The sequence below is a fragment of the Centruroides vittatus genome, unplaced genomic scaffold, assembly GCF_030686945.1.
Source record: "Centruroides vittatus isolate TY-2023 unplaced genomic scaffold, ASM3068694v2 scaffold_1014, whole genome shotgun sequence".
NCBI lineage: Eukaryota > Metazoa > Arthropoda > Arachnida > Scorpiones > Buthidae > Centruroides > Centruroides vittatus.
Genome location: NW_027122665.1, coordinates 335145 through 363088, shown reverse-complemented (window position 1 = coordinate 363088; position 27944 = coordinate 335145). Strand labels below are relative to the sequence as shown.

The following is a 27944-nucleotide window of genomic DNA, read 5'->3' as shown; positions in this document are numbered from 1 at the left end:
AGTTTAGTAGTATTACAGAGTATAATACGTATATTTTAATATATTTAAAAAAAACCACTGAGAAATGTTCCGTGTGTTTAACAAGGTTCGAAAAACTGAAAATTTTAACAACGGGTTCGGCCGAACCTGTGCGAACCCGCTGAATATCACCACTGGGTAGAACACTTATTTAGTTAATCGAGACGTAACAAAACGCACAAAGGCAGAAACGTGTAGCGACACGAAAACTTTTTTTTTATACTCTTTCCGCCCTGTGGGCACTAAGAGGGCCTATTTTAGAAGGCCCATTATGGGTTCGGCCAGGCCCACAATGGGGCGACCGGATGGTGAGGGAAAACGACACGAAGACTAGAGAGTAGTCACTCGAATGAAATCTACGTTATTTCTTTTATTTTAATAATATTTATAATTTTAAATTAATTATTTTAATTATTTCTCCGCAGATAATTCGGACCAACTTTCGATTTTTACCCGACAATTAAAACAATACGGCGATTAAAGTATGACGGACATGCCGCCATCTCTCGGCGAAAGTCGGAAATAACTCGGGGAATTATTTTATTTATTTATTTCTTCGATTTTTATTATTTTATTCGAATGTTTCTTATAATATTTTTCCTTTTCTCGTATTTAAATAGATCGTTAACGTTAGTGAGCGATGCGCATTAATTTAAGAAAGAAGCGAACAAATCCCGAAGGAGAGAGGCGAACGGGCATTACGAATGACGTCATTAAATTACGAAACGGCAACGGCGGATAATTCGATCGATTTTAATTATAATTTAAACACTTCTGGTTATTAATACACAAAGTATTTAAATTATAATTAGACAAAGTCGACTCGGACAGATAATTAGTCTATCCAGTGGCTTCGTTAGTACAAGAGAGATGAATGCTACACAAGAAGAATACAGAGAAACAATTCAATTCCCTACGTAAAATTCCCTTTTGTACTTGCACTTGAAGAGACCAGGCCTTATCAGGTCAGGGCCAGCAGCACTGTTTGGCCGCAGCTCGACATTTATGAGAACCTCAAAAAGACATTTGTTACAAGGACTTCACTCCATCGCATCTCGTATTATAAGAACAGAAAGTGTTTAACCCCCCACTAAATTTTATTACTTAAAATCTTTTTAAAGCTACCTCGCTTCTAATACACAGTAAGGCCTCAAAAGTGTAACTGGCAGCAGAGCCGGATTCGCAAGTAAGCAGCTTAGGGCCTGGAGTTAGTAGTCTATAGATTAGGGCCTGACATTTTTAAATCTATCATTATTTGGTGGACAGGAAGCGATGTTATATGTTATAGCTTAGGCCCACAAGTCTTAAGTCAGGCCTTCCCCGGTAGGGAGGGAATATTCTTCATTGACGTTTCCCCCGATTTAACGAATTATTCTCGGGGTTTACATAAGAGTTCCTCAAAGTTATTCTTCGTCGGACAATTAAATTAACGACATTTAATCCGAATTTCAAAACAAACTCTTAATAACGATTAATGGAGGGTTTTCCCCCTCCTCCTGTCGTCTTCAATCGTCTTCGATAAAGGAAATTTAAGGAGTAGCGGGAGCAAGATCGATTAAGAGAGGAGAATTTCCGACTATTTAGAGAAGCGCGCGGGGAATATCGCGTGATCGCGATCGCCTCGAATATCACACCAAATCTCGTCTCGATAAACGAGAATTGGAAATTGAGCTCATCGATCTTAAAAATTCTTCCACTTTACGTCTCCGGAGATGCACGCAAAATTATTATTATTATTAATATTATTATTTGTTTAAATAAGATATGGAGGTCGAAAAGTGGCCCTAAACATTCCAACGTAGCGTATTTTCCGTAGTTACGAGGGTATTTCGGGGCTTGCAACTGTCAAAATTATTCTGTACCCCCTGAAATATCTTGTGTCTGTCAGTCTATCAAAGAACGTGACCAATTTATTTATTTAAATTAAAATTCGTGTCTGTTCCTACTTTAAACTCCTATGTATCTCCTAATGTTGCCAGTGCCTCACCAAGAAAGCCCTCCCGGATGGTATTTTATGGAAAACTGGCCCCTTATTTAGGTGTTACAAATTTGAAGAAAAAACTCCTCAGGCGCAAACCCACACCAAATACTGGACCCACTCTTCAGCAATCGTCAGATACAAACGAATCCCCCTGACCCATAAACTGCTGATGTAATACTTGAATGGCCCCCATTCTAATTAATAAGCGGGAGCGGATGGTGATAAATTTTTCTTTCTTTCTTTCTATTGATCCAAGAAGACGAAGTAAAAGTGATAGAAGAATTGATAAGACCCGCGAGGTTAGGACGATTTCCAATTTTCGTTTATGGAAGTCCGTGTTCAGGACATTCGAAGCGAATTTCCACGCGATATTCCCCGCGCGTTTTTGAAAATCTCGAGGGGATCGTCTCCGTCGCCATCGATCTTCCTCTTAACTTTCCTATCTTGCCAATGATATATGACGTTCTTCGATTTTCCCGTCGTGAAAGGAAACTACGTCCCCCTTCTTAAGCGATTTCGGGGAGGGCGAAATTCTATTACTTAACCCGAAAAATTATAATTTCATATATTTACGAAATTCTAAAGAAAGGGTTGCAGATTGCAATAGAAGATGAAGATTGGGGATACAGTAAAACCCGTGTAAGCCGGCATTGCAGAGTACCGAAAAAAAAAATATTCGATATCGTGCGATTCCGTTTTATACAGGTTTTACTGTATTTAAATGTTTCGTTATTAAATCTATATTTAAACCATGATTTAATATTCGATTACTTCTGTATAAAGTTTCGAAATGATTAATTATAATCGTCATAATACGTCATAATGTAACCCTTTTATTGACTAGTGTTCCTCTTAGTGAGATTAATTTTTTTTAAATATTTTACGCGCTAAAATATAATATAAAATAAATTAATTTTAATTATTTATTTTCGTAAATGTATATTTGAACAACAATTAATTTCTGAAATAGTTTTTATAAATATTACGCGGAAAAAAATGGCGTTTAAACTTAACGATTGCGCGTAATTTCGAAGTAAAATTTTGGAAAAATCGATCTAGAAACTAATTTTCATCGTCCATTTTCTCATTTTTACACTAACGTTTTCCATTTTCTCGAAAGGAAAAGATCAAAGGTCGAGAGTGGTCGTACAATACATAAGCATCCAATCAAATTGCGCGTAAAGAAACGAGTTCTTCGTATTCCTCGCCGATTAATGATCGGTAAGAGTAGGAGTCGCGACGAACGAGTCACGTAACTAATACATTATAAAAAATTAATTAACAATGTAAAATGAAGCACACAATGGCAGCAGGCGCGCGCGTAACTTAGATCTTTGCACCCTTTCTTGCCAGAAGGGCCAATTTTTCGACAAACCGAAATGCCAAGAGCTTCGAGATATGCAAATGAACAATGCGTATCAAACACTTGAATAAGTATTGTCGATTGAAAATGCTGCATAATAAATATTGAAAACGAAGTGTGCTTCCGTGCAAAATGCTTGTGCTCAAAAGCAATTTTGTGAAGGAGCTTTCGTTACAAATTCTTCCGCTGCTCTGTAATTATCTATTTAGCCATCGTTGTACAGACTTCTCTAATTACAGCCTTCTTTGAAAGCTTGAAAATGCTTTCAATCTAAATTCCTACATTATTAATTCAGTATCAATTTCCCACTCCACAGATACATAAAGAGCCACGCAGATACTGGCCACGAGCTTTCAAAAAAACCTGTGAAGCTTTCACACTTGCGTACAACGAAAAAAGGGCTCTGACACAATCGTTTTCAAACCCGTGGTTCTGAAAAATATAGTCATTTATTGGCTGCTGAAGTGTATTGGAGACGTTCTATATACCGGAGAGTGACGTTTGGAGCCACATAAACATTCTCAAAGAGCCACGTGCGGTTCCAGAACGGCAGGTTATCGACCCCTGGTCTAAGATTTCGCTCTTTTAAGAGTCTCCATACCAAGGGCGAAGCAGGTCGTACGATTTAGATCAACTAAACAGCCAGTTGATTCACTAAAATCGTGTTAAACAGGTCTGTTTCTACTTACACTATCATCTATCTACGTGTGATGAATAATAAACACACGAAAAACAAGGAAAAAATTCCAAATATCCCATCGAACTTCTGCCCTTATAGAAGAACTAGACAGGCCATCTTGTGCGAAGGCAAATTTAGGAGTGTGCAGGGCGAAACTGCACCCCCTTTTGGAGGATTTTTCGAATAAAGCCGGGTATCTCGGGTAGTAAAAGATTGTTTCTTTTCTACACCCTCTCTAAAGATTTCTGAATCGCGTGCTGACTATTGTCATTTAAATGTTACGCGGGTCTCTAGCGAAAGCTCTGGTTTCACACGGTGCGATACGGCCTTTACATTAAATAAATAAATATTCACAATATACAGAAGGCCCGATTGTTTACACTTGCCTGGGGCCTCGACAATCAAAACCACTATTACAGAAGGAGAAACAGGAATTTGTAAACAACAAGAGTAAGTCTACTTAATTTAAAATGTAAACAGCGGAATGATTTCTAAAGAATTAGAACGGTTTTCCTGCGGGAATTGCATAAAATATTTACATGAATCGATGACGTATTTGAGAAATATAAACGAAGTACATCAATTTTTGATATTTTCCATGCCGGTTCCCAGTTCTTTCATCTTTAATAACGAATCAATCTCGGCATTCGAACAAATAGTACGCCATTTTGTTTAAAGAATTCAATACGTTCCCCCCTCTTAGAAATTGTTCCAGCCAACTTTTTGTCGGAGGGGAATTCGGAAATTTGGGAGGGGACAGAACGTCAAACATGTCGATAACATTTTCCAACTTCATACAAAAGAAGAATACAAGAAAATAATTGAATTTCCGTTTCTAGAAGTACGGCTGTACTCGAAAGTAGAGAAGCGTATCAATTGCTAATGATCGGTCTTTAATGACGTAACACTTGCTAATTATGTTCGCTTAATTGTTGTTTTTATCACGTGATCGTTTCCCCACTCTGTAATTTATCGTTAGTAAACGACCTTTATGAACCTTTCGTGCAGTAAAGAATTAAATTTTTGCAACGTAAACGGGTAAAGTTTGCCTCAATCTTTCCGCTTACGTCACATCACGCGTATACGTAATCTCGTTACCTATAACGTTAACACCAGTATTAAAACATAATACACTTAATAATACGCTAAACGGAGTTTTTAGCCGGATAAACAAGCCAATGAAGTAGCCCGTTTCAAATGAAACGGGCTATTTCATTGGCTTTCTTTTCCGTCTGTATTAAATGTCCGATGACAATAGTAATTTTTAAAAAAATTAAAAAGAAATAAACATTTGTTTTTGATGGATGATTCATAAACGTACGGCCATTTATCACAGATTTCTTATAAATTTTAATTACAGTATAAGGAGAGTTAAAAAGGTGTGGATTTTCTTCGTTTTTATCCAAACGTCGAACACTTTCTGACGTAATTGATGAGGAAAAAATTCAATCTAAGTGTTAATCTTCGTTTTTTTTACGCCATGTACGACGTAATCTTTATTATTTATACAGTATATCAAATGTATAATTCCTATAAAACGGCAAAGGTACTGTACATCACTCTCGTCACTAGCTATAATCAAATTTTTATAATTATTATATTTAACAAGAGATGGCAGCCTGGCGGTCTGCCTCCTGTCAAATTGTTTATCAATTATTTAGCCTTAATAGCCCAATGAACAAGTCCGGCTGTCCGCTTGACATTTCAAGTTTTTAACGATTATTAAGATATATTATTTGGCATTTCATCTTTCGGAAGCTGACATATATGGCGTGTAAACTATATTAATTATCGGAATGTTTCTTTTTTGTATTCAAAAATGGCATCGAAATAAGGAGAATTTCGGATCTGTCTGTGACGTATGCGATCCAATAACACTTCGTTTTATATAAAACCACGTCATTGCTTACGTCAGTTTCTTTATCTCCGCTTTTACGTATTAAGAAGCGTAATTTTTTCGATATTGCGTGTTCCTAAGACGAGTGAGAATACGTTTAATCTACATTCAAACTCTTAAAACTCGCGTAATAATTCTTCGATTTCGACTTAACTTCGACATTTTATTATATTCTGCGACACTATTTCGAGATATCCGAAGGGACAATAAATCTATCGACAGATTCTGCCTGTGGTAACAATAGTGAAACCATTTCCACGTATCTATGTGTTTGTTATTCTTACATCTTTCTATTTCATCAAAGTATTATTATCGCCTATCCGGTTTAACGCGAAGAATAACAGAAACGTCAACCTTATACAGCGAAACGCATATTAAATTTGGGGGAGGGAAGAGTCTTCCCCTCCTCCAAATTTAATATGCGTTATATAGTAATTAGCGGTTCCTTTAATAAATAAATTGTTAGACCTCATATACCCGAGGGGAGCTAGGACCTGAAGAAATCTTAAAGACCCCTAGTGCTTTTACCCCAATAGCTATTTTTATTAATAAAAAATGAACCGCTACTTACTAATAAAGAAACATTCTACGTATTTTATTTGTTAAAAAATAGCAAAGGGGGCCCGTTCAAAGCTTTCGAAGGCCTTATATATGCCTTGTCTTTATTTACATTTATCAACGCCAGGCTCAGTTTAGCTTCGAGTTGATAAAAGCAGGAACATACAGAGGGCGCGAAAAGATAAAATTGTACTGGACCCCGAAAAATTAGGTGCCCTACACAATTTTTATTTCGTTACATTCTGGATGACCGCGGAAAAACGCAGACAGAGATAAAACTTAAAACGTAGAACGTAAAAGAAAATAGACATTAAATCGGGGTGGACGATATTAAATATCCGATCGCGTAGTCATTTCTACATTCTGTCTATAAAATTCTACTTACCAATTCCTCTCGTTTCCTTTTCCAGGATTTAATTAACAGCGTTGCACTTCCTCCTTTGTTCTGATTAATTATACTTTCGATTCGAAATTAGGCATTCCGGACAATAACTCGAAACGGAATTGTTAGTCGCGAACGTTCCTCTAACGTCGTCGTTCCCAATTCGAAATCTCGGAAAATTCCATCCTCGGAATTAACCGAGCGACCGAACCGGAAGAGACAAATATATATATTTATTTGGACTCGACCAAGCGAATCGTTCGATTAGTTGAGCCACTTCAAAGAAACTTCAAAGTTACGAAGACGGGGATTAAGTTTTTCTTCACCCCCCGCTATAGAAATGAAACGAAAACACTCATTTTTCTCGATTCCTATATTTAGACTAAAAACATGTCAGCGGAGTCTTAGGGTTTGACCAAAAGTAAACAATAAAGTTTTAGATTTATCGAATAGCGCATACAGTAGAGTGCCGCCATATTTAGTCCTTCTTACTATCTAAAACTTACATTTTCGCTATTTTAGAACGTTCGTTTTTACTTACGTACTTTTACGAGATATTTTTTACTGCAACGAAGCATTTTATTAATGTAAAGTAACGTAACTTATAGAATACAGCGAGTAAAACATTAATAGCTGGATTAAATATGGCGGATGTAAAACGGATCACGATGTTCAGACGATTATGTTGTGAAGTCAAGCGAATTCTAAAATAAATCTGTAGTAAACATCCATATATAGACAAAACTATATTAAACTTCGGTATCCTTCCTAAATAGCGTCACTCTTGTAAAAAGCTCATGAATACTTGTGATCGGAACTTTCTCGTAAACATTATAGAACGCTTCGTTATTCGTGAATTATTAAATGTACGATTAAGCGCAATACTCAAATGTCATAAAAAAAATTAAGTATTGTCATTAATGAAAGCAGAAAGGCAATAATTTTTTATACTAAAATCCCATGTTGCTTTGCGTCAGTTAGCTTCAATTTTCGGGCGTCTGTTCGCCATTACTTTATTTCTACTTCTACGAGTGTAATACCTTAAAATAAAACCCGTCGATTTCAAAATTGAGTCCATAATCGGCCTGAACGTCTAGTTCCATGAATCATGTCTTTTGACCTAAACAATAGAAAAACCTGTCGTTGGCGCTCATTGCCGCCCGTGTGTATCGGCCTATATGTATACGGAATATCTAAAGGCCGATATACACGGGGCGACAATATGACGACAGCCAACGTCAACTGGTTCCACCAATCATCTTCGACAACTGAAACGGGCGATAATATTGCATCTGTTTTCGAAATCATTAATAAATAGTTACAATTTGTATGAAATGTAAAAAAATCGAATAATTAAATATTCGTTTCGTGATTAACGGAAATATAAAAATTTGTTCGTATTAATTAAAAATTGTTTTAATCTTTCGTTGACGTTGTCACGTTAATTTTGTCGTCTGCACGCGTAGGGGGACAACATTAAGGCGACACCCAACGTCAAGGGATAAAATGAAAATGCGCCACCTCGTTACTTTATTCATTTTCTGTGACGTACATTTAAGAAATTAAGGTCTATTTTTTTAAATTCTAAAAATGGCAACAACCAATACCTTAATATTACACCTGTCTTCGAAGTCATTAATAAATAATTATAATTTGTAAAAATTAATAATAATAAAAAATAATCGAATAATTAAATATTCGTTTCGTAATTAATGAAACTGTAAAAAGTCGTTCGTACTAATTAAAAATTAATCCGAATTTAAAGGACGAATACCAAAAAGGAAAGACGACGATCGAAAATTAGTTCTAAAAATGTCTTCTTTTTATTGCATTTTTTATATAGGGATTTTAAATATTTTAACATTTTATAAGTTTAATTAAATATTTAGAACGCCGAATCTAAGGACAAGTGGATGGGCGAGAACGAATTAATTAATTAATCGCTCGGCGACTTTCGGACCTACAGGTGAACTAATCGCGAAAAGTAACTCCGAAGGAGAAACGCTTATTCCCCGATATTACGTCGAAAAGAAACTTCGGCCGATAATTTTTGTATATCGCCGTTTCTTAGAATAACGACAGGGGGCGGGTCGAAAAAATGGCGGTTCGTTAATAAAATAGAAGAGATAAATTTATAAAGGAAGAGTTCGATATTGGCAAAATTTCCTAAGGCGTATTCTGTATATTAATTACGGCTCTCTATAAATAACGCTTTAAACGGGGACGTTTTATTCACTTAAACCGCGTCTTCAACGGCGCACACTTTAAACCAACCGTTCCCGCATATAGCGACGCCCTTTACGCGTTACTTCAGTTTTTTACGTAGATTATTAAGGTAAAATCTGCCCAAAACGGGACCCGAATAAAGCGGTAACTCGGTTTTACTGTATTTTAACAGATAATCTATTGTAAGAAATGTATTTGTGTGATGTCACATGAATAAACCTCCAGGGACGTCACGTGTAAGAGACGTTTGTTTTCCAACTTTTCGTAAAATTACCTCATCCGTCTCTTTCCTCCCCACTCCACGAAACACGTCGATCTAACACATCCAAACTTTCCAAGAGACGTCAAAGAATTCCGAAAATTCCCCAAACTCAATTTGCCAACGGGCGTCGCTATTCCGAAGTGTGGCGTCGCCCCACCTCGAAGTAGCGCCGTCGTCTCTCCGCCCGGCCGTTTATTTCTAAGTAGCTACTACGTTTGGCCCTGGGTTAGTCTCGAGGGTGTCAAAGTTTAATTACGAAGAGCGGGGTTGAGTCGCTTCCTCTTAAATTACCGGAAATTACCCTCCAGATAATTTAAGAGGAGGCCTCTTTAGTAGTCAAACGCCAAAGTGACATAGTTATTGTTATACGGGGGAAGCGGTCCTAACTCCCGACAGGAAACGTCCGAATTTAGGGATTTTTTTTTTTCCTATTTTGCAGAGTTAGGCGCGAGATTTACGTTTTTAGCGGGATGTATAACGCGCTTAAAATCGAGGGAAAAATCCCGAAAATGAATAAACGTTAAGGTAAAAGTAGGGAAATTACCGGTAAAGGAAGTGACGTGACGTAAACTCACCTCGACGGGCGTTCGGAAGGCGTCGTTACGCGTCCGACGCTTGACCATTCCGTATAGGAAGAACATTTCGCACGGACCCTCCGCCCTCCGTCCATGACCGCCGAAGAATACTCTCCCCCCTCTTATTCCTTTCCCGCTCCGCCGCGCGCGCGCGCGCTTTACGTCACCGCCCCTTTCGGACCGAGAACGAGGCCGGAAGTCGATTCGGCCTGGATTTCCGCTCGATTTCTCTACTTCGTCGAGTCTTTTTTTTTGTGAGTTTCTCCGTAACGAAGCGGGCGGAAGCTTAACGACGAGTGGGATTCGAACCATCTCCTTACAAATGAGATGGAAAACAAAGGCCTTCGTTTACATTCGTTACGCTATCCACTTAAGAAGAAAGACATCCGCAACGTTCCATATTTAAATACCAACGTAACGTAACTCTAAAGCAGACGGTAAATTATCAATTATCCAGTTCCCAGGTATTGTAATCCGTGTAACGATTCTAAACAAGGCGTAACCGGTCGTTATTCTCGTCCGGAATCCTTTTTTTTTTCTCATTACGTAATTGAGAAATGATGCCGTCACTTCCGGAATGGTAATTACCATTTATCGTTACGTATACGATCGCTTCCGGTCAGAACGTAACGAGCCGAGATACATTTCTACTTCCGGAATCGGAACCGGAAGATGCGGAAATTACTCGATTCCGAAGTCGATTGTTTCAACATTAAAACAAGGAAAATCGAACGTCCGTAGATCTGTCCGTCTGCAAAATATTAAAATGTGTTCGCGTCGAGATAAATGTTAATTTTTCCTTCCCCTTTTAGAGAGAATTCCGAGATGTTGTAGATAAATTCTAAATTTCCCTACCGCTGTTACGCCGAGTAAATAAAGAAAAGCGAATCGTAACGTCTCGTTTCTCTGTTACGCTATAAATAGAAACCGGCTAGAAAAATGTCCCCCATCTAACGACTGTCGCGACATCTGGTGAGAAAAAGTTGTAACTATCGGAGCTACGGCGTAACGTCGATATTTTAATGCCCCGATTTAGCGCAGTTAACACCGGAAATCTAATTATACGCGCATTTCGGGTCATAGGACTAGAAGCGATTGACTGGAAACGGAGGAAGGAGCGTAACAAGCAATGTATAAACGTTTAAAATATATATTTGTAAATGATCGACGTAAAAATGTCTCCAAATGCGCATCTAAGAAGGTTAGAACGTAACATAACCAAGCGGTTCTCTATACTCTACGTTTAATAGAAGGAACGGGAAAGATGTAGGCTATTGATGTTACGAAAAGAAGCCTTACCTCTAAGAGACTGTGCAGTTGTCTGTTCTCCAAAACGGATGAGAGATAAGTCCAATCCTGATCTCGACTCTCAATCAGGCATTGAATGCCTTCCAAACTGTCCAGTATCAAGGAAACTGCGCCTGCTAATAATTACAATAATTAGTTCCTCGTGTTCAATAATAACGTCGTCGCTATAAACGGGTGTAAACGTTACGTAAAGGAGTAACGAACGACTTCGTTCCCCCTTCTAACCCAGAAATTAATCTTATTTGTAAAAAAAAAAAAAAAATGCCGGAAAATTACGTAAACCGAGACGTATTTTTCGAATCCGAAAGAAACTCGAAGCGACAAAATTTCGACTAACGACGTCTCTTCGAAACTGGCAGACAGGTTCCTCCATTATCTTTCTGTACGTTCGTTCGTTTATTACACGAACTGATTTGTATGAAACTTTGTACGTGTATTCAGGAGTCTATCTGTCTGTCTGTCCGAATATCACGTGAAACAACTGAATCTTTCTTCGGGTTGTACAGTGTATTTAGAGTAAATTTCTATTACATTCTTACTCGTTATATAAATTTTAATGCGTGTATTTTTGTACGAAAACATTAAATAAAATATCAGCTAGTTATTTAATAAATTAAAGTGAGAATTAAGAAGTAATACCCGAAGAAGTAAGTTCGTCTTCCATGCTGTACGTGGATAACCTGTCGTAGGTCTGGTCTCCGTACGTATTGTACCATTTGGGACTGGATACGGCCGACAATACCATTTCCTGCAAACAAAACAACGTTATAGATACGTCACACGCTTATATTTTCTCGTATATAGTGAATAATATTCTATATTTATCTTCGCCGTTCGAAATGCCATCCTGTAAATCAGTCTTTCCCTCTAAGCGGAGAAATACGAGGGAAAACATACATTCAGGCGCTCGTAAAGACTGTGTATATAAGTGTATTCCTAAGCCAAATCGTTGGCTCTTAACAATGGCGTTAAGTCAAACCCCGATTTAGCGCCACAATTTGTTCAGTTTTGAAACTGGCACTAAATCGAGTCGAGTAATTTGCAGACACTGATGAACCTATTAACTAATTATTAATATTTAAAAATCCCTCACTATAGTATTTTTAAATTTACGAATATAATCAGCATCATCCCTCGATTTAACGAAAATTTATATTATTTTTTTAAGACTCGTAGCCCAATTAACATTCCACAAACATAAAAGCCACAGCTATATATTTTTAATGAGGAACTACAGGGGTAGCTTCGCCTCTATACCATCAATTCATCAGTAACCATGCTTAGATTTAACGGCACCATTATGGGAGACCATAACTTTACATTTAATATTTAATTTTATAGTATTTTCGTCCAAATATTTATCTAATCTACCTCCCCATAAATCAGTAAATAAGCTAGTAATTCCTTTATGCAGGATCAAAATATAAAAAGGAAGAACCAACGAATCCTTAGGATGATTGTACAGGGTGCCCCATAAGTCTGGAAAAACAGGGGTTATACTAACCTTTTACAGCTGGCAGACAGGTTCCTCCATTATCTTTCTGTACGTTCGTTCGTTTATTACACGAACTGATTTGTATGAAACTTTGTACGTGTATTCAGGAGTCTATTTGTCTGTCTGTCCGAATATCACGTGAAACAACTGAATCTTTCTTCGGGTTGTACAGTGTATTTAGAGTAAATTTGTGAGGGTAAGTGAGGGATCGTGTTCATGGGGACTGGCATGAAGAGAGAGAGCAAATTTACTTTAGTAAATATTAGATAAGAGAGAGGAGGAGGAAAAATTTCATCCCTCTTCCTCTCTGTTCCTCCTCCTCCTCCTCCTCCTCTTTCGTATCTCTTGTAAGCATGAGATTCTCTTATGACTAAAGTTTGATTTGATGGGGTAAGTCTCTCAAGAGGGATGCTTCAGAGAGGACTTTCTGTTGAAAAATTAGCCCCTGTACACGTGAAAACCCCGGTAAACTTTACATGGCATTGGTCAGGTGCGAACCCATAACACGTAATCCACTGGTAGGCCTCTGTTATGGCCAAACAATGATTTAGGATAATCCCGAGAGTTTGCGGGCAGATAGTTTTCATAAAAACTTAATGCGTGAATAAATACTACACGCTACGCTTGGATGGGTTAATTATCCGAAAGAAACCTCGAATTAACAGCATTAAAACGCTATTTCGAAAACATAATACAAAAGAAAAATCGTTTAAACGCCACCAACGATCCGCTTAATATTCCGACGACATCGTCACATCCCTTTTTGGTCAAGTAATAAAGAGAAAATCGAGATTCATCATCACCTTGATAAATTGGAAAATAAGTTAAGTTACTTTCTGGGATGATTCTAATAATGTTAAATATGCGTCATAATTTAATAAAATGTTTAAATTTCAATTATTAAATTGCATTGTTGTTTCGTAAACTTAAGCATTACTCCAGGAAGGAGCCAGCATCAATCCAGAAAGGAGTGATGCTGGCCCTTTCTGATCAACACTTGAGTCCTTTCTGGAGTTTCGAGCAAATATGACGATTAGAATAGAATAATTACGTAATATCCTGCGTAATTTGCGTGTAATTTTTCAAAACACACGTATATTTTTGTAAGTTACGCTTGACTCTCCACACTCTCTTCATCTCCGTGCTCCACCATCCTCATCATCCGGATTTCATTGATTTTTCTCGTAAGATACGCGATGATTTCATCCATTCAGGATTAAAAATTGTAATCGTCTGAATGACGATTACATTTTTGAATTACTCGCGTGTAATTAAATTCACAGTAATATAAACGAAGAGCAAATATCTTCACTTACCTTTAACTTCCTTCTAATGTTAAATCGTTTTAAATTTTCGACAGTGATTTGTAAATGAACCCTAGAGGCACAATTGTCTCTGTCCTACGGGAAAAAATGAAGCAATTAAAGCCATAATTAACTGAAAAATAAATTATTTTCTTTATAAAAAAAAAATGGAACAATTGCGACGAAAATTACATCCGAATCGAGAAGACAAAGTTACGTTTCCATGATGGAAAATTCGCTTTGTTTGACTATTCGGAACGTTACTCGAGTTTACTTTTTGAAAAAATAACGAATAGACAAGAAAAATGTATTATTTATTAATAATAATGGTTAAAAGTTTAAAAATAGAGTAATAAATAATTTAAATTTCCGGATTTCGTTGCATTTATTCGATGGCAGATCGATGCAAAATAGAAGAGGATAGACGATTCGTCATTTTTCAACCTGCCTAAACGTTCTTTCTATGAAAAGAAAATATAAAATCCTTCTGTGACGTTCTTATCGAACGTCACAGAAGGTAAAATATAACTAAAAAGTAGTTAATATGCTCAGGACAGGCCCTAGACTCGCGAATGATAGGCCCGAGCCGACAGAATTGTTTCCAACTCCTTTATTTGTTATATATATATACACAAAACACGAGTTTTTACGTTAAACTTTTAATTTTAATTGCGATTTCTTTAAAGAATTAACCTTTATAAAAATTACGTCCTCCGAAAGTATGCCGCGCCAAGAACAGGTGAATAAGATAAGGCAAGCAACACCTGGGCGATTTGTCAAGAGAGGAAGACCTTCTGTAGGAAACTGGCCCTATTTACATGTAAATGAAACCACACGATCAGCTTATTAGTCGACCCACGACTAACGTTTAGTGGATAAAACTCTGGATACGTTTTAAGGTACAAGCAAAGAAAACAAACCAATAGCGTGTCCTGTTTCATATTTAAAGAGACTACTTACTTAGCTGCTTACCACTTTCGATCCAAGAAGAAGAAGAAGAAGAAGCTTGCCCCTTAAAGTACCCTTTACTTATTAAATAATCCCATTATCTATCTTATTTATTTATTTTTTTTTAATTAAAAAAGACTATAAAACTTTTAACGTTTTCTGTAATATACTAAAAAGTGAGCATTCATAATTTATCGAACGGCATCCGAGTACGTTAATTCGGGGTAATTATCGACCAGGGAATATTAATAATCGGGTTTATTCTATAAATTCTGCAGGTTTTCCATTTCTGCCAGGACGTCACGTAGCTGCAGCACTTTAAAATTTATCTTAAAACACGAAAATTGCCCTTCTTCGTTACGTTAACACGAAGGATTTTCATGACCGATGTTTCAGGGCTTCTGTTACGTCACAAACGAACGATAATGAATTATGCCCTATAATTACCTTTATCCAAGGATGTTTTAGAATTTCGTCCACCGTAATTCTCTCGAAAGGGTCCAAAACCAGCATCCTCCTTACCAAATCTTTGGCAAATTCTTTGATGTATTGCCAAGCCAAACTGGACATCTGCCGATAAAATATAGTTTATCAAGGTTAGAAAACACCGTAAAAAGTTATCTAATTCAGAAATAATAATAATAATAATAATAATAAATCTCATTTCGTTGTTAAATATCAAAATCTTATAGATAAATTCTTCGTCTTCACAATGTTAGTTACCTTACTCCTCCGAAACGGCTTTACCGATTTTTACCAAATTTTATATGCATATTCAGTAGGTCTGAGAATCGGCTACTATCTATTTTTCATACCCCTAAGTGATAAGGGTTGTTGACCCTTAACCTTTTTTTTAATTTTTGGACAAAATTTTTTGTTTTTATTTTTCTATAATGTGGCATTAAAAAATACATACAACCCTAAATTTTTACCCTTTTATCACCAACCCCTATTTTTTAATAGCCATTTTAGTAATTTAATCATTTTTCATCCCGCTCGATAACTGATCAATTATCATCTTTTTTGTATTCAGTTTCCGATTAGATTGGCATTTGCAATGACTATCAACAAATCCCAAGGCCAAACGATGTCTATTTGTGGCTTAGATTTGAGCACGCCATGTTTTTCACACGGACAATTATACGTGGCATGCTCTCGAGTGGGTAAACCATCCAGTTTGTTTGTGTTAGCTAAAGATGGGCTAACAAAAAATATTGTTCACGCTATAGCATTAAGAAATTGATATTGTTTGTTAGTGTTGCTGTCGTAATTAATTAATGATATATAATTTTAAAAAATAAATTATAATAACTTAAAAATAATAATGTTTGGCATTTGTTATTTTTATATTCCCTCATCGTTCACAACGCTCCATGCCTATTTCACGCATATACCACATCCTTACACACTTACAATAAGTTAGTTATTTTTTGTCTACACTAGAAATTACCTAGAAATAATTTATATGGCAAAACAACGTTTGCCGGGTCAGCTAGTTTATAGATAAATTTTGTCTTAATTTGCCGTTATTTACGTATCTTTAATGACCGATGATTCAAAATGGAGGCCAATCTTATAAGTAAGTGCGAATTAAAACGCCAAAGATTAATACAGTAACGTTTTCTTTGCTTTAACGTCTATTAGAAGCTAATTTATATGGGGCCTTTTTTCATTTTTGGCCGGGGCGCTAAGCTGTAACCCTTCCCTTCCACTAAATATTGATACATGTAAAAACTCGAGGCCTTAAGTTATAGAGTCGTAACACAATGCCCTAAGCTGCAGCTTATGTGTAAATTCCGCTCTGTGAGCACTAAGAGGGCCCTTTTTTTGCCCAGGCCAACAATGGGGACGACCGAATAGCGAGGCCTGGCATTTAACAATTAATTCGAGTTTTCTTTTTTTCTGTAGGTTATGTATGTATGTTAGTGCGTGTGGGGAGGCACGATTCTTCACCAACTTTGAAGTTTAATAACTCCCGTGTCTTTTGTCGAAATTTTCTGAAATTTTGCAGGGAAATTTATATATTGGGAAGGAATGTTTTCAGAAATTTACAGCGAAATCGGACAATTGGTTCGGGAGATACGGCCTCATCCCCTTAATTTCTCCCGAACCAATCTGAAGACTTATAAAAGCAATGCTAGCAATTATTAGGGATAAAAACAAATAAAAAATGCCGGAAAAGTCCAGCACATCAACGTTGCAGATCTTTTATATCGCCATCGTGACGTGTTTACCCCTAAAAATAAATGTTGGCAATTATTTTTCTTTTTTGCAGAATTCGATGGTCACTCGCAAATGATATAATCCCCTCAGAAACTCACAGAAAAACCACCAAATTCTTTATGGAATCGTTACGAGATCCATCACAGAGGATCACGAGTCATGTTTGAACTGGGGCATTGCATGCTCTATTTACTAACTGTGTAGTATTTCTCTAAATATGTGAGCCAATCGCCATTACAACGAGAGCCAATTTTTCTCCGAAAAGAAATTCCAAAAGAATTAATCGTTGATTGGATAAAACCTAAGATATTCGTTATAATCCTTCGCTAGAAGCTTGTAGGCACGATCTGTCCCAGATCGTGCCTACAAGCTTAACCAATCAGCGACCTGAACGTGTACCGGTCCGCACTTACGATTACGTAAGATAGCGTAATACTCCAATGACCAATCGCGCGTGAGGATACGCTTACGTACCGAAACCCCATTGGTTATTTCAATCGAATTAACTGTTCGAAAAAGTAAAATTCGAATTTTACATAAATTAATAATAATAATAGAATTATTTTAATTATTTCAAGTTATTCTAACATATTAATATATAATATATATATATTTTTTTTAAATATGTAATTTTATAAAGGAAACTTTAATAAATAGAAGTGGTTTTTTTTAAAGTGAAGACAGAGTGTGGACAGAGGACAGCAACTAGCCATTTAGGAAGTAATGAGGTCTTCCCCGTAGTGCGTACATTAAGCCGCCCACTGCAAATCGATTCGTGTAGCTGTTCCTTATTGCCCAGAAAAGGTAGGTTTCCGCTCAGGAGAACGTATAACAATACTCCACAACTCCATATGTCGGCAGCTTTCCCGCACGATTTCTTCTTGATCATTTCCGGTGCCATAAAATGGGGACTGCTCACGTGACCTAATATAAACATCAAAGAATATATTTCGCATACAAATGCCTTCCACATGTTTTATTATTATTATTTTTAATATTGTAACCACATAAACCAACAAAAGGCTTAAACGTTATTCATACAACAATATCAAATTTTATTTATTTATTTTAAAATGTATAAATTATAATTGGTGTCATTCGTGTATCTGATATTAAGTATACGACTATGATAATTAGTTTTATTAAAATGCATGCAATAAATTGAGTTTTCATACAGAATCGGACATAAGGACGGGCACACTATAGTTGTAATAGGGCTCCAAAAGATAGGGAAGATGCTCGTGGCATCTTCCCTATCTTTTGGAGGGTGGATAATAGTAGTCGATGAAACCACCAAACACTAGCCTGATCAACAGACTGACCAGTTTCTGGGTTTACTTAACGTGGTGTAATACCTAGTTTCCCGTGAAAAGTCCTCCCGGGAGGTGCCTCCTCTTGGCATATCGTCCACGTGTTGCGTTGCCGTATTCCGCCAATCCTGATCCTCCAGAAAGTCGATTGGTGGAATAAGGCAGTGCAACACTTGAGCAATATTCCAATGGGGAAGGTCCTACCGAGAGGACTTTCTATAGCGCCTATTTACAAACATGAAGAAAACTCGAAAAATTTCATGTGTTGGTCACGTGAAGTTTTTCGAGCGCTGGTCACTTGGCGCCAACCCGCGACCGACAGTCATGTTCGATAGTTGTATCCACTTCGACCACTGGTCGGCTCTCTGGAGGTCAGATGTGACTGACGTCACGCGAGTTCTTAACTTTTTACCGTGGATATCCAGATTGGATAGTAGAGATTAGTTCTATTGTTTCTTCCACAAACTTGGAACTTGAGCAGGATCGAGTGCATGAATAGTATAATCGGTTAATACATCATGTAATTATTAGATAGTAGACGTTTGAATTTTTACGCAGGACAGGGATAATGGCTGCTCGAGGACCATTGCCATCGCAGTGTATTGAGGCACATTTATCGCATACTGCATTAGCAAGAAAGAATATCAATTGGTATATTTAAGATAATATGAATAGATTTTTTACATTATATAATTAAAATATTTAACTTTAGAATAGATTTACACTCTTATAAAGATATATATTAACTAGATTTATTATCATACCCTTCACGGGTTCGGTCAAGCCTATAATGAGACCGGATGGTAAGCGGCCAGGCTCAGTAAATCCAGGTTAGATCGTCCATGAAAGATTTCTAGTGTTGCTCATCCGGATTCGATCCTAGGTGCTCCAGAGCAGTAGGCTGATGCCTTAACCGCTTCGATCATCCGGCCGTCCACGAATAGACATTAAAACTTTCTATTTTCATATATTTTTGAAGGAATAATGATCGTTTCCTTTACTTTAGTGCCTGCCATGGCCAAGTGGACAAAACCATTAAACACTAATCACGAGTTTGCACCTGACCAACGAGCTGCCGCATATTTTCCAGGTTCCTTCACATGTGTAACATCTAAACAGGGGGTAGTTTCCCGTAGAAAAGCCACCCGAGAGGTACCAACTTGACAGATCGCCTATGTGTTGCGTTGTATTATCCATTAATCCTACAATCCTAATGTCAATTGCAGATATAAGACGATTTATTTTCCACGAGTTTCACACAGAAAATTTCAATCCTTTCTCATGGCCACACGCGTATTATAAAATATTACAAATTAGTATTAAATTTAATATAAAGTTACATCTTACCCGATTCTACCGAAGAGGCATTATTCAGTTGGATGGCGGAACTAAATCCACTTAGTTTCACAGGAGCAGAATTTTCCTTCGATGCCAATAATACAGAATGAGGTTTGATGTCCCGATGAATAATATTATTACTGTGACAATAACGAACCGCCTCCAAAATTTGTCTCATGTAGTGGCTGAAAAGGAATTATTAAACGTTTTTATGTACTGTACATGAAAGCATTATATAATTAATATCTGTGCTTAAATATACAGTACACTACAAGTATTTACAAGTTTTCCAAATGTACAAACAATAGGTAAAAATAAAAAAATAAATAAAAAATTCCAGGAAAGAGTTGCATAACTTTCCCGGCAAAAAATATTTATGTCTAATAAACAAATTAACAAAGTTTAAAATTGTTGTTGTGTCGTTTGTCAACGTTGTATCAAATGCTCTTTTTCTTATAAAAATCGAGAATGATCTATAAAAGAGCACCTAATATCTGTAGCTTGCTACGGAACTATAAAGACAGCGTAAAAAAGAAAGTAAAGCTGGGGTATATAAAATTCCATTTGAAGATCAACAGTTAGGAATCGAAAAAGATTATGTGGGTGTGACTAGAAGAAACCTGGCGGCACGTCTGCGAGAACATACATACAATTTTGACAAAGGACACAACACTATTATCAATTATGGCACAGGCTGAAGGAGCGATTGTAAAATGGGAAGAGGCTAAAGTCATTTAAACGGTGCACTCTCCATCCATTGCGTTGGAGATGGAAAAGGTGGAAATTTATAAAAGTAAAATGAAAAACCGTTGCCTAAATGCTATGGATGCTCATGCGCTTCCAACAGTGTGGAAATATAGAATAAAAAAAAGAATGGCACTTAAAAACCCTTAAATCATTTCTTTCTTCGTGACTAAAACAACTACGAAATCAACTAGGATTAATGTCGGATACAAATACGAATAAAACGTTTTGACTACAGAGAGAAAAGTTATTAAAAAGACAACACACAAGTAACTCTCGTACGTTGTCAAGCACGCTATACCCTTTGTGGCAGCCATTTTGGTCGACTCATACGCCACCAATATTTACTGGCACAAGCGAATTGCTACAATATTTAAGATTCCATTTTGCAATTCAGCGGTATAGAAAGGACGAATAGTCATAGTATTAATTACATTAATTAGAATAAAATTAGCTTTAAATAAACAACACTAAATTAAATTTACTAAATTGAAAATTTAGCGTTACAAAGAGGCAAGAAAATATTTTAATATTTCGGCCCTCAATCGATAATTAAATTATTTGATCTCTCGATGGACGATGTTCGTTAAGGAAAGGTGAATGTCGATACCGTTTCCGAATACAATTAAAAATAATATGCAGTAAAGGAGAAATTTTAGGATTCAAATAAGATTAAAATTAAAAGTTTCTATTTAACTAATTATAAAATAAATTAGTACATGACTATATTAACAAATAAATAAATTAAATATAAATAATAAAAATTTCGTGCCAAGCTGTTGTGATAAGGCTTTATCAACTACTAGCGACGTGTGCCCGGGTTGCTCGGGTTTTTCAGGGGTGGAATTGAAAGAGGGTGATAAAAACAATGTTCCTAGTAACTAAAATCTGCATTTATTGACCCGAGTATTTATAATAATGAAACCGAAAAAAAATTGCTCAGGCTTGCGAGACAAAGATAAAAGATCATTCTTGTTCCATTGCAAAACTTTGGTGATCCAAATTTCGCCAAAGCAAAAACATGGAACCAACTGAATCTTATACCTGGTGGTTTAAAAACTCATCAGGTATAAGGTTCAAGCTGGTGTGGACTCCGTCTCCACTCATAATGGCGGTGACCAGACCCTAAACACCGGAGTTCGATCGGGGATTCGCGCCTCACTCGGACGAGCTGGCAGCGGGAGTTTTTTCCGGGTTTTCCTCCTTGCCAATGACGCCTGAATAGGGGCCAGCTTCCCCCAAGTCCTCCCGGAAGGCATTTCTATCTCCCCTTCTCGCGGTGGCCGTCTTCTATAAGGCCGGCTTTGGTCGCGTCTGTGACCTCTCTTCTGTCTTCCCGGATTGGCCATCTTCTATAAGGCCGTCTCTTCGGTCGCTGTGCGATCACTTCTCCTGTTTCTTCTGGAGTTTAAAGCCACATATGAACTACACACTCCTCTAGCCGAAAGGTTCAAGCTGGTATAAGGTTGGTATTTTCAAGGGTACATTCGCCAAGGCATTTGTTTTTAAATGCAAATATTGCTCTCTCGTATATCCATTTGTGGATAAGTAAGTATTATCAAATTAGTATCCGGATCTTCAGTGAATTTGCCATCCCGAGATGCAAAAGTTGTTTAGCAAATTTCGCTGCAGATCTGTCTCCCAATAGATAGACCCTCATATTCGTTGAAAGGGACTACTTTTTAACATGATTCCGCAATGATGATGCCATTAGGCAGTCATTAAGCTAGGGTCGGTAGGAGTCGGAAGGCAAACTAACAATCAATTATCAACAATCAAAAAGCAAACAATGTATTATCAACAAACCAACAACAATTAACATTTATTTATTATTTTTGCCAACAGATGGCACTACATGTAAAGGAAGCAGAATCTATATATTTACGCCAATATTTTGGGATTAATATATAGCCGTGTCGATTCCAGGGTCTAAGCAATATTCATACAAATTTTCGTCCAGATCGGTTCAAAAATAACGATTTGTATAAAGAACAAATCTCCATACGGCGGCCATTTTTGTTCCCGTCAGTGGCCGTTTTTCAGTTTTGACTGTATTAAAGTATATAAAACTAAAAACTGTTTCGGAAAATTTATTGATAAATTATTTAATAGTTTATTAACATTTTTATTAATTAATGAAAAAATATTGGAAAAAATAGGAGGGAGTGGAAATTCCTACCTCGCAACAGCTTCACTGTAAACGAATCCGGCCGATGCCCTTTTCACGATCTCGAAACATAAATCGGAACCTTCCATGCTATAAATTAAAATGTTAAAAAAAGAATTCTATTTATTTTTTATTGTAAATTTATAAATTACTTTAAAATTGTTTTCTTAATTTTTTGAAAGAAAATAATAATAATAAACGATTCTTTATCGGGCTATAAGACTAAATAATTACTAAGCAACTTGGCATGAGGCAGGCCGCCAGAGCGCCATCTCTTGTTAATTATAACAATTATAAATTAATTAATTAATTAAATTTAGTATATATACCAAAATAAAATGGCGTAAAATTAAATTTTATATTTGTAAAAGTTTTCTAGTATCAAAATGGCACGTTAATAGGGTTTTTTGTCAAAATAAATGATGTTAAATAAGATAATTAATGTTAGAAAAATCCGATATCTTGAGAACAATTAAACATTAAAATAGAGGGCGCATCGCGGTGGCAATCGGTTTTCATTTGAAACGAACTCTATCATTGGTTTGATAACTTAGCTGCTTGCCATCTCGATGCGCCCTCTATTTTACGGATGATTTCGTCATCGTTCACAATTAAATATCGAAATAAAAATAAAAATTTGTTCAAAATGTCCGCCTAGCTACAAAAAAGTATATGAATAAATTATTTTTTTAAAATGTTTTTATTTAATTTTCTGTATGTAAGAAAATTAAATTAATTTTAAAAATCAATCGAATTTAATAACATAAAAATGTAGCATTATTTAAAATATTTTTCCAAAAGATTTTTATTAAAAAAGAGGAGTGAGAGAATAAATATATATTAAATTTTTTATCATAGCGTTTAAAATTATTCACGAAATTACTACACAAGTTTAAAAAAAAATTTAATAAATTTCTTAATATTTTGAGAATAAAAAAAAGTATAAACAACATATTTACGACGAAAAGTTTTAAATATAATTTAAGGATTAACATGCAAAACCCTATGTCGATAACGATCTATTGAATGAATAAAATGGCAAATTGTAGACATTTTCCCACTAACAACCAGAAGGATAAAACCACTAAAGTCATGGGTTCTCACCCGACTAACGGGCTGGCCATGCCGACTTTTTCGAGCTGCCTAAAGCCTAAATAAACCGCAATTTCCTATACAAAGTCCTTCCAGAGGTATCTCCCTGAAAGTCCTTCCGGGAGATTTTCGGACGATCTTCCAGAAGCATCCACATGGAAGATCGTTCATGCATTGCGTTGCTTTATTCGATCAACCATATTTACAAACCTATGTCTGGCTTCACGAACGTTTCCTTACTAAAATAACATTTGGTGGTTGTAAGGGCGCAAAGACGCGTATTTCCAAGCCACGTCGTTAATCTACGGTGTTATTTTACAATCACAGCAAAAAAAGCTTAAAGTTGTGATTCTATCTATCGATGATGATATAGTTCATAAACATATTACATATTATAGATTATGAAAAGAAGTAATTTTTAATTTGATCGAGAAATACGATTACGTATACAAAAACGTAATAAGAAAGCACGCGCTATTATATTAGGCTCTACGTCAGCACTAGTGATGAATCATTCATGATTGATTGGATCAAAATGATGCAATTATGAAGCTGATCGAAGGATACACGATTCATTTGGCGATAGCAAATCGATCGACCTTCCGAGCCACTTTAACTTGTCATAGATGAATATTCTGATTGCTTAAGAATCTCCTACGAAACTGAATGTTGCGCCATTTTTGTATCCGTCGCATCGACTTGTTTTTAGTTCCAAGGTTTACTGATTTTAAATTTCGTTATATTCTGCATATATTTCAACAGCAATTGCATATATGTATATATATTAATCAAAATGTAGGAAAAATAGTTTGCAGCCTATGGAGTTTGGCCAGATGCCTAGGTAATAACTCAATCAGTTTGCCAATCTGGAGGAACCAGGTTCGACTGAGAACCAAAACCGGATTTAGGGGGTGCGCAGAGTGCAGCTGCACCACCCTTCAACGGGTTTTCCTGAGTTAAGCCTCAGGTATTGTGCTTCCTCGTGCACTCCTTTCTAAAGATTATGGATCTGGTATTGCTGAGAACCATATATGGGTTAGGAAAAGCCAGCGGAAGAGTTCGAAAATCGATCGATCGATAGATAATAAAGGAAGTATCTTACAGTGATTTATTACGTAATTGATTTACGCTAAGAAACTAAACGAATACGTACTATTCGAACACCATATATAGCATACCGTCAGAGCTATACGTTTCGAACAACTCTACGATGTGAGGGTGCTTCAACATATGACAAATGGTGGCCTCCCTCTTCAGATCTGCTCACAAAAAACAACAACAAAAAAAAGGCATTGGTTCGTCAATAGAAACTGGTAAACGCGTGACAAAAGAAAAAAAAAGCAGGGACTTACCTTCCATGCCTAGGGTAGGCAGAGAGGTGAATTTATTAACGTTTACGATTTTAACGGCGAACTGTCGACCCGTGGTTCTGTGCACGCATCTCCTCACCATGCTGACGGGTCCCCTAAACCGAAACATAAATATAAATCCGGTATAACTTCCTACTCCCCAAAAACAAAATGGCGGATATCGAGTTTTCCTTAGAAAGGTGTCCGTAAACATGCACACGATGGACTGGTTAAGTGGGTGGTTTTCGCACACAAGGATACCAGAACGACATTTCAAGAGTGAAATATACACCCGAGTAGCGCCATAACATGTTTTACGCGTGTTAAAATTACGAAAAGAGCAATAAGTCTACATTGATACAGAAGTAGGGGTGCTGCAAGAAAAATTTTCAAGTTAGAGGATGCCAATTTTAGAAAAAGGCCGAAAAATATAGGGTTAAGTCATCCTCGTTTCTGAAATTCTACTTTCCTATTTAAGCCCCCGAACACAATCTCTGTTAATGAGCACGCCCCATTGTTTCTAACTTAAATTAACGAGGCTAGGGGTGCTCGCATCGGTTTTTAACCTCCAGTTTCGCTTTCTTGGTAGTTGAAAGGAAATCGCATGCTTTCGAAAAAAAACCACTAATTTTCTTCCATCAATATACTCGAAAACATCAGAGCATTGTTTTGAAGTATTTCGTAAACAAAGACGTCGGTATAGCGCACGTGATACGATTCTAGATAAGGTTTGCCTTTAACTGATCTTAATCGAGCAGGAGAACACCTTGAGACCTTGAATATGACATCAAATTGATGTCATACGCCGCTCTATACAAGAAATTATATTTGCCTGAATACACGTGAATTGTATATAATAGATTATTTGCGCTATGAACCCTTGAGAGTACTCTTTCTCGGAATAATGTTTATAAACGTGTAAAATAAAATACAAAGGATCATAAAAGAAACTAATTATACAGTGAAAACTCTCTATAATGTATTCTTGCGTGACCGAAAAATCTGACCGTTATGGACAGGTGTCTGTTAACTGTATATTGAAACAGTTCACAAAATTTTAAATGTACGAATTCGTGTTTCTTTATTAACTCAACAAAGAAGTTTTGACAATAAAGATGTAATAATTTTGTATTTCAAGTTTACGGCTCTCTGAAATCTATCCACAAACACTCAGAGTCCATGGATTCCAGCTGAAGAACTGAAAAGGTCTCCCGAGATTCTTCCATCGAAATCCGGATATAAACGTTATATCTCGTTACTTTTGTTTTCGTGTTGTTTAAAAGATTGTATCCGAAACTTCCGGAATAAACGTGCATCGAATAAGCCTGGTATAAACTGCCATTCGGTAGTTTATATTCTTCCTCTTCGTATACTCGAGTCGAGCCGCTGCCGTCTCCGGAATCGTGACGTGAACGGCAAAAAAAATGGTAAGAAAAAGAAGCGAACGAAACAACAGAATTCGAACGATATATCAAAAAATTACGATCGATTCAAGATTAAATAATTTAAGTAGAATCCCTCCGGTTATTTATTTCGTGCATTTATAATATTCCGTGGTTAAAATCTTCCGATAAGGGGCGCATCGATATTTAAAAGCGACATCTGCCGACCGAGACGAGAATCATTCCGTCCTTCCTCATTTTTCTCTTCTCTTCCTGCTAAGTTACGAGATCGTAACGGTAGGGGAGGAAAATAATTTTAAAAAAACACGAGAAAAATCTTAAAATTTCAAGGAAAAGATCGAATTAATCTTAGATATCGATAAACAGACGCCGAACCGTTCCGGAAAGAGAGACTTCGTTTCATAGACATCGGAAGAGAACAGGAACTGGAGAAAATAAGTAAATAACACCCCTTTGCGAGAGAACAAAAGGTTAATAAAGTGATTGAAGGACACTTTAAGTAACGAAAGCGCCGCAGAATTTAATGGCGAAAATCGGGTCCAGGAGCGCATCCGACCTCGAACTGACATCCCCGGCGAAGAAAACAGTTATCGGAAGGAGCGAAGAGACGTCCGTTAGTCGAGGATTCGGCGCTGTCGGCGATTCGGAAAATGGACCGAACCAATCGGATTCGGACCGAGGGAACATCCGTAACCCGGATTTAAAGCATTCTCCCGGGAGAAAAAAAACGGAAACGGAAGTAAGGGTCGAAGAGCGCGTCGATTCCGTAGCGGAGAGAGGAGCAACGACGGAATTTTCCAGAAATCACGCACTTCGGAACGTTTGATCCGCGCGAATGGAGGCGGGGAACGGGAGGAGGAGGAGGAGAGGGGAAAGTCGATCGATGCCCCCTTTCATCCGCGGGGACCGGAAGTAGACGGATGGGGGACTCGCGAAAGTCTACTCACTTTCCCACCACCTCGCGCAGCTCGTAGACGTCGTCGAAGATGACTTCGTCGTCGATTTCGGCCATGACCCGGCGTCTTCGGACCGCGATGGCTCCGCCGCTTCCGGGCAAGCGTCCGCCCGCTCCGCCCGATCCTCCTCTCGTCCGACGTCGGCCGACGCATCGATCGGCGCCTTCGCTCCCTCCGCGCACGCTCCGATGCCTCTACACCGCTGCGCGCCGATTTCCTCCCGCGAACGACCCCTTTTTCCCCTCCGATTCGGGTTTTCCGCTGTTTCTTTCCTCCCGGTTAAAAGGGAGTCGGAACGTTTAACGTTTCCCGGGAGACGTTTTCTTTATCCTCTTCGCCGACGACTCGGTTTCCGTTTTACACTGG

At 37.2% G+C, this 27944-nt stretch overlaps 1 protein-coding gene across 5 annotated transcripts in view; it reads right to left on the bottom strand.

Moving 5' to 3' along the window:
* Positions 1 to 27739, bottom strand: part of LOC136986141 (peripheral plasma membrane protein CASK-like) — a 108167-nt gene extending 80428 nt beyond the window's left edge. For 2 of the 5 annotated variants that reach the window (XM_067283612.1, XM_067283614.1), the window contains exons 1-10: positions 27570 to 27733; positions 25223 to 25335; positions 25024 to 25129; positions 22791 to 22868; positions 19877 to 20052; positions 17968 to 18143; positions 15444 to 15566; positions 14061 to 14144; positions 11889 to 11997; positions 11241 to 11365 (exon numbers count right to left, since the gene is read on the bottom strand). In XM_067283612.1, coding sequence (XP_067139713.1) covers positions 11241 to 11365; positions 11889 to 11997; positions 14061 to 14144; positions 15444 to 15566; positions 17968 to 18143; positions 19877 to 20052; positions 22791 to 22868; positions 25024 to 25129; positions 25223 to 25335; positions 27570 to 27634 — 1155 coding nt within the window. In that variant the 5' untranslated portion in view covers positions 27635 to 27733. Of the gene's footprint in view, positions 1 to 11240; positions 11366 to 11888; positions 11998 to 14060; positions 14145 to 15443; positions 15567 to 17967; positions 18144 to 19876; positions 20053 to 22790; positions 22869 to 25023; positions 25130 to 25222; positions 25336 to 27569 lie in introns of all 5 variants that reach the window. The other 3 variants (XM_067283613.1, XM_067283616.1, XM_067283615.1) reach the window with 2 other exon arrangements.
* Between the last annotated feature and the right edge of the window lie 205 nt (positions 27740 to 27944).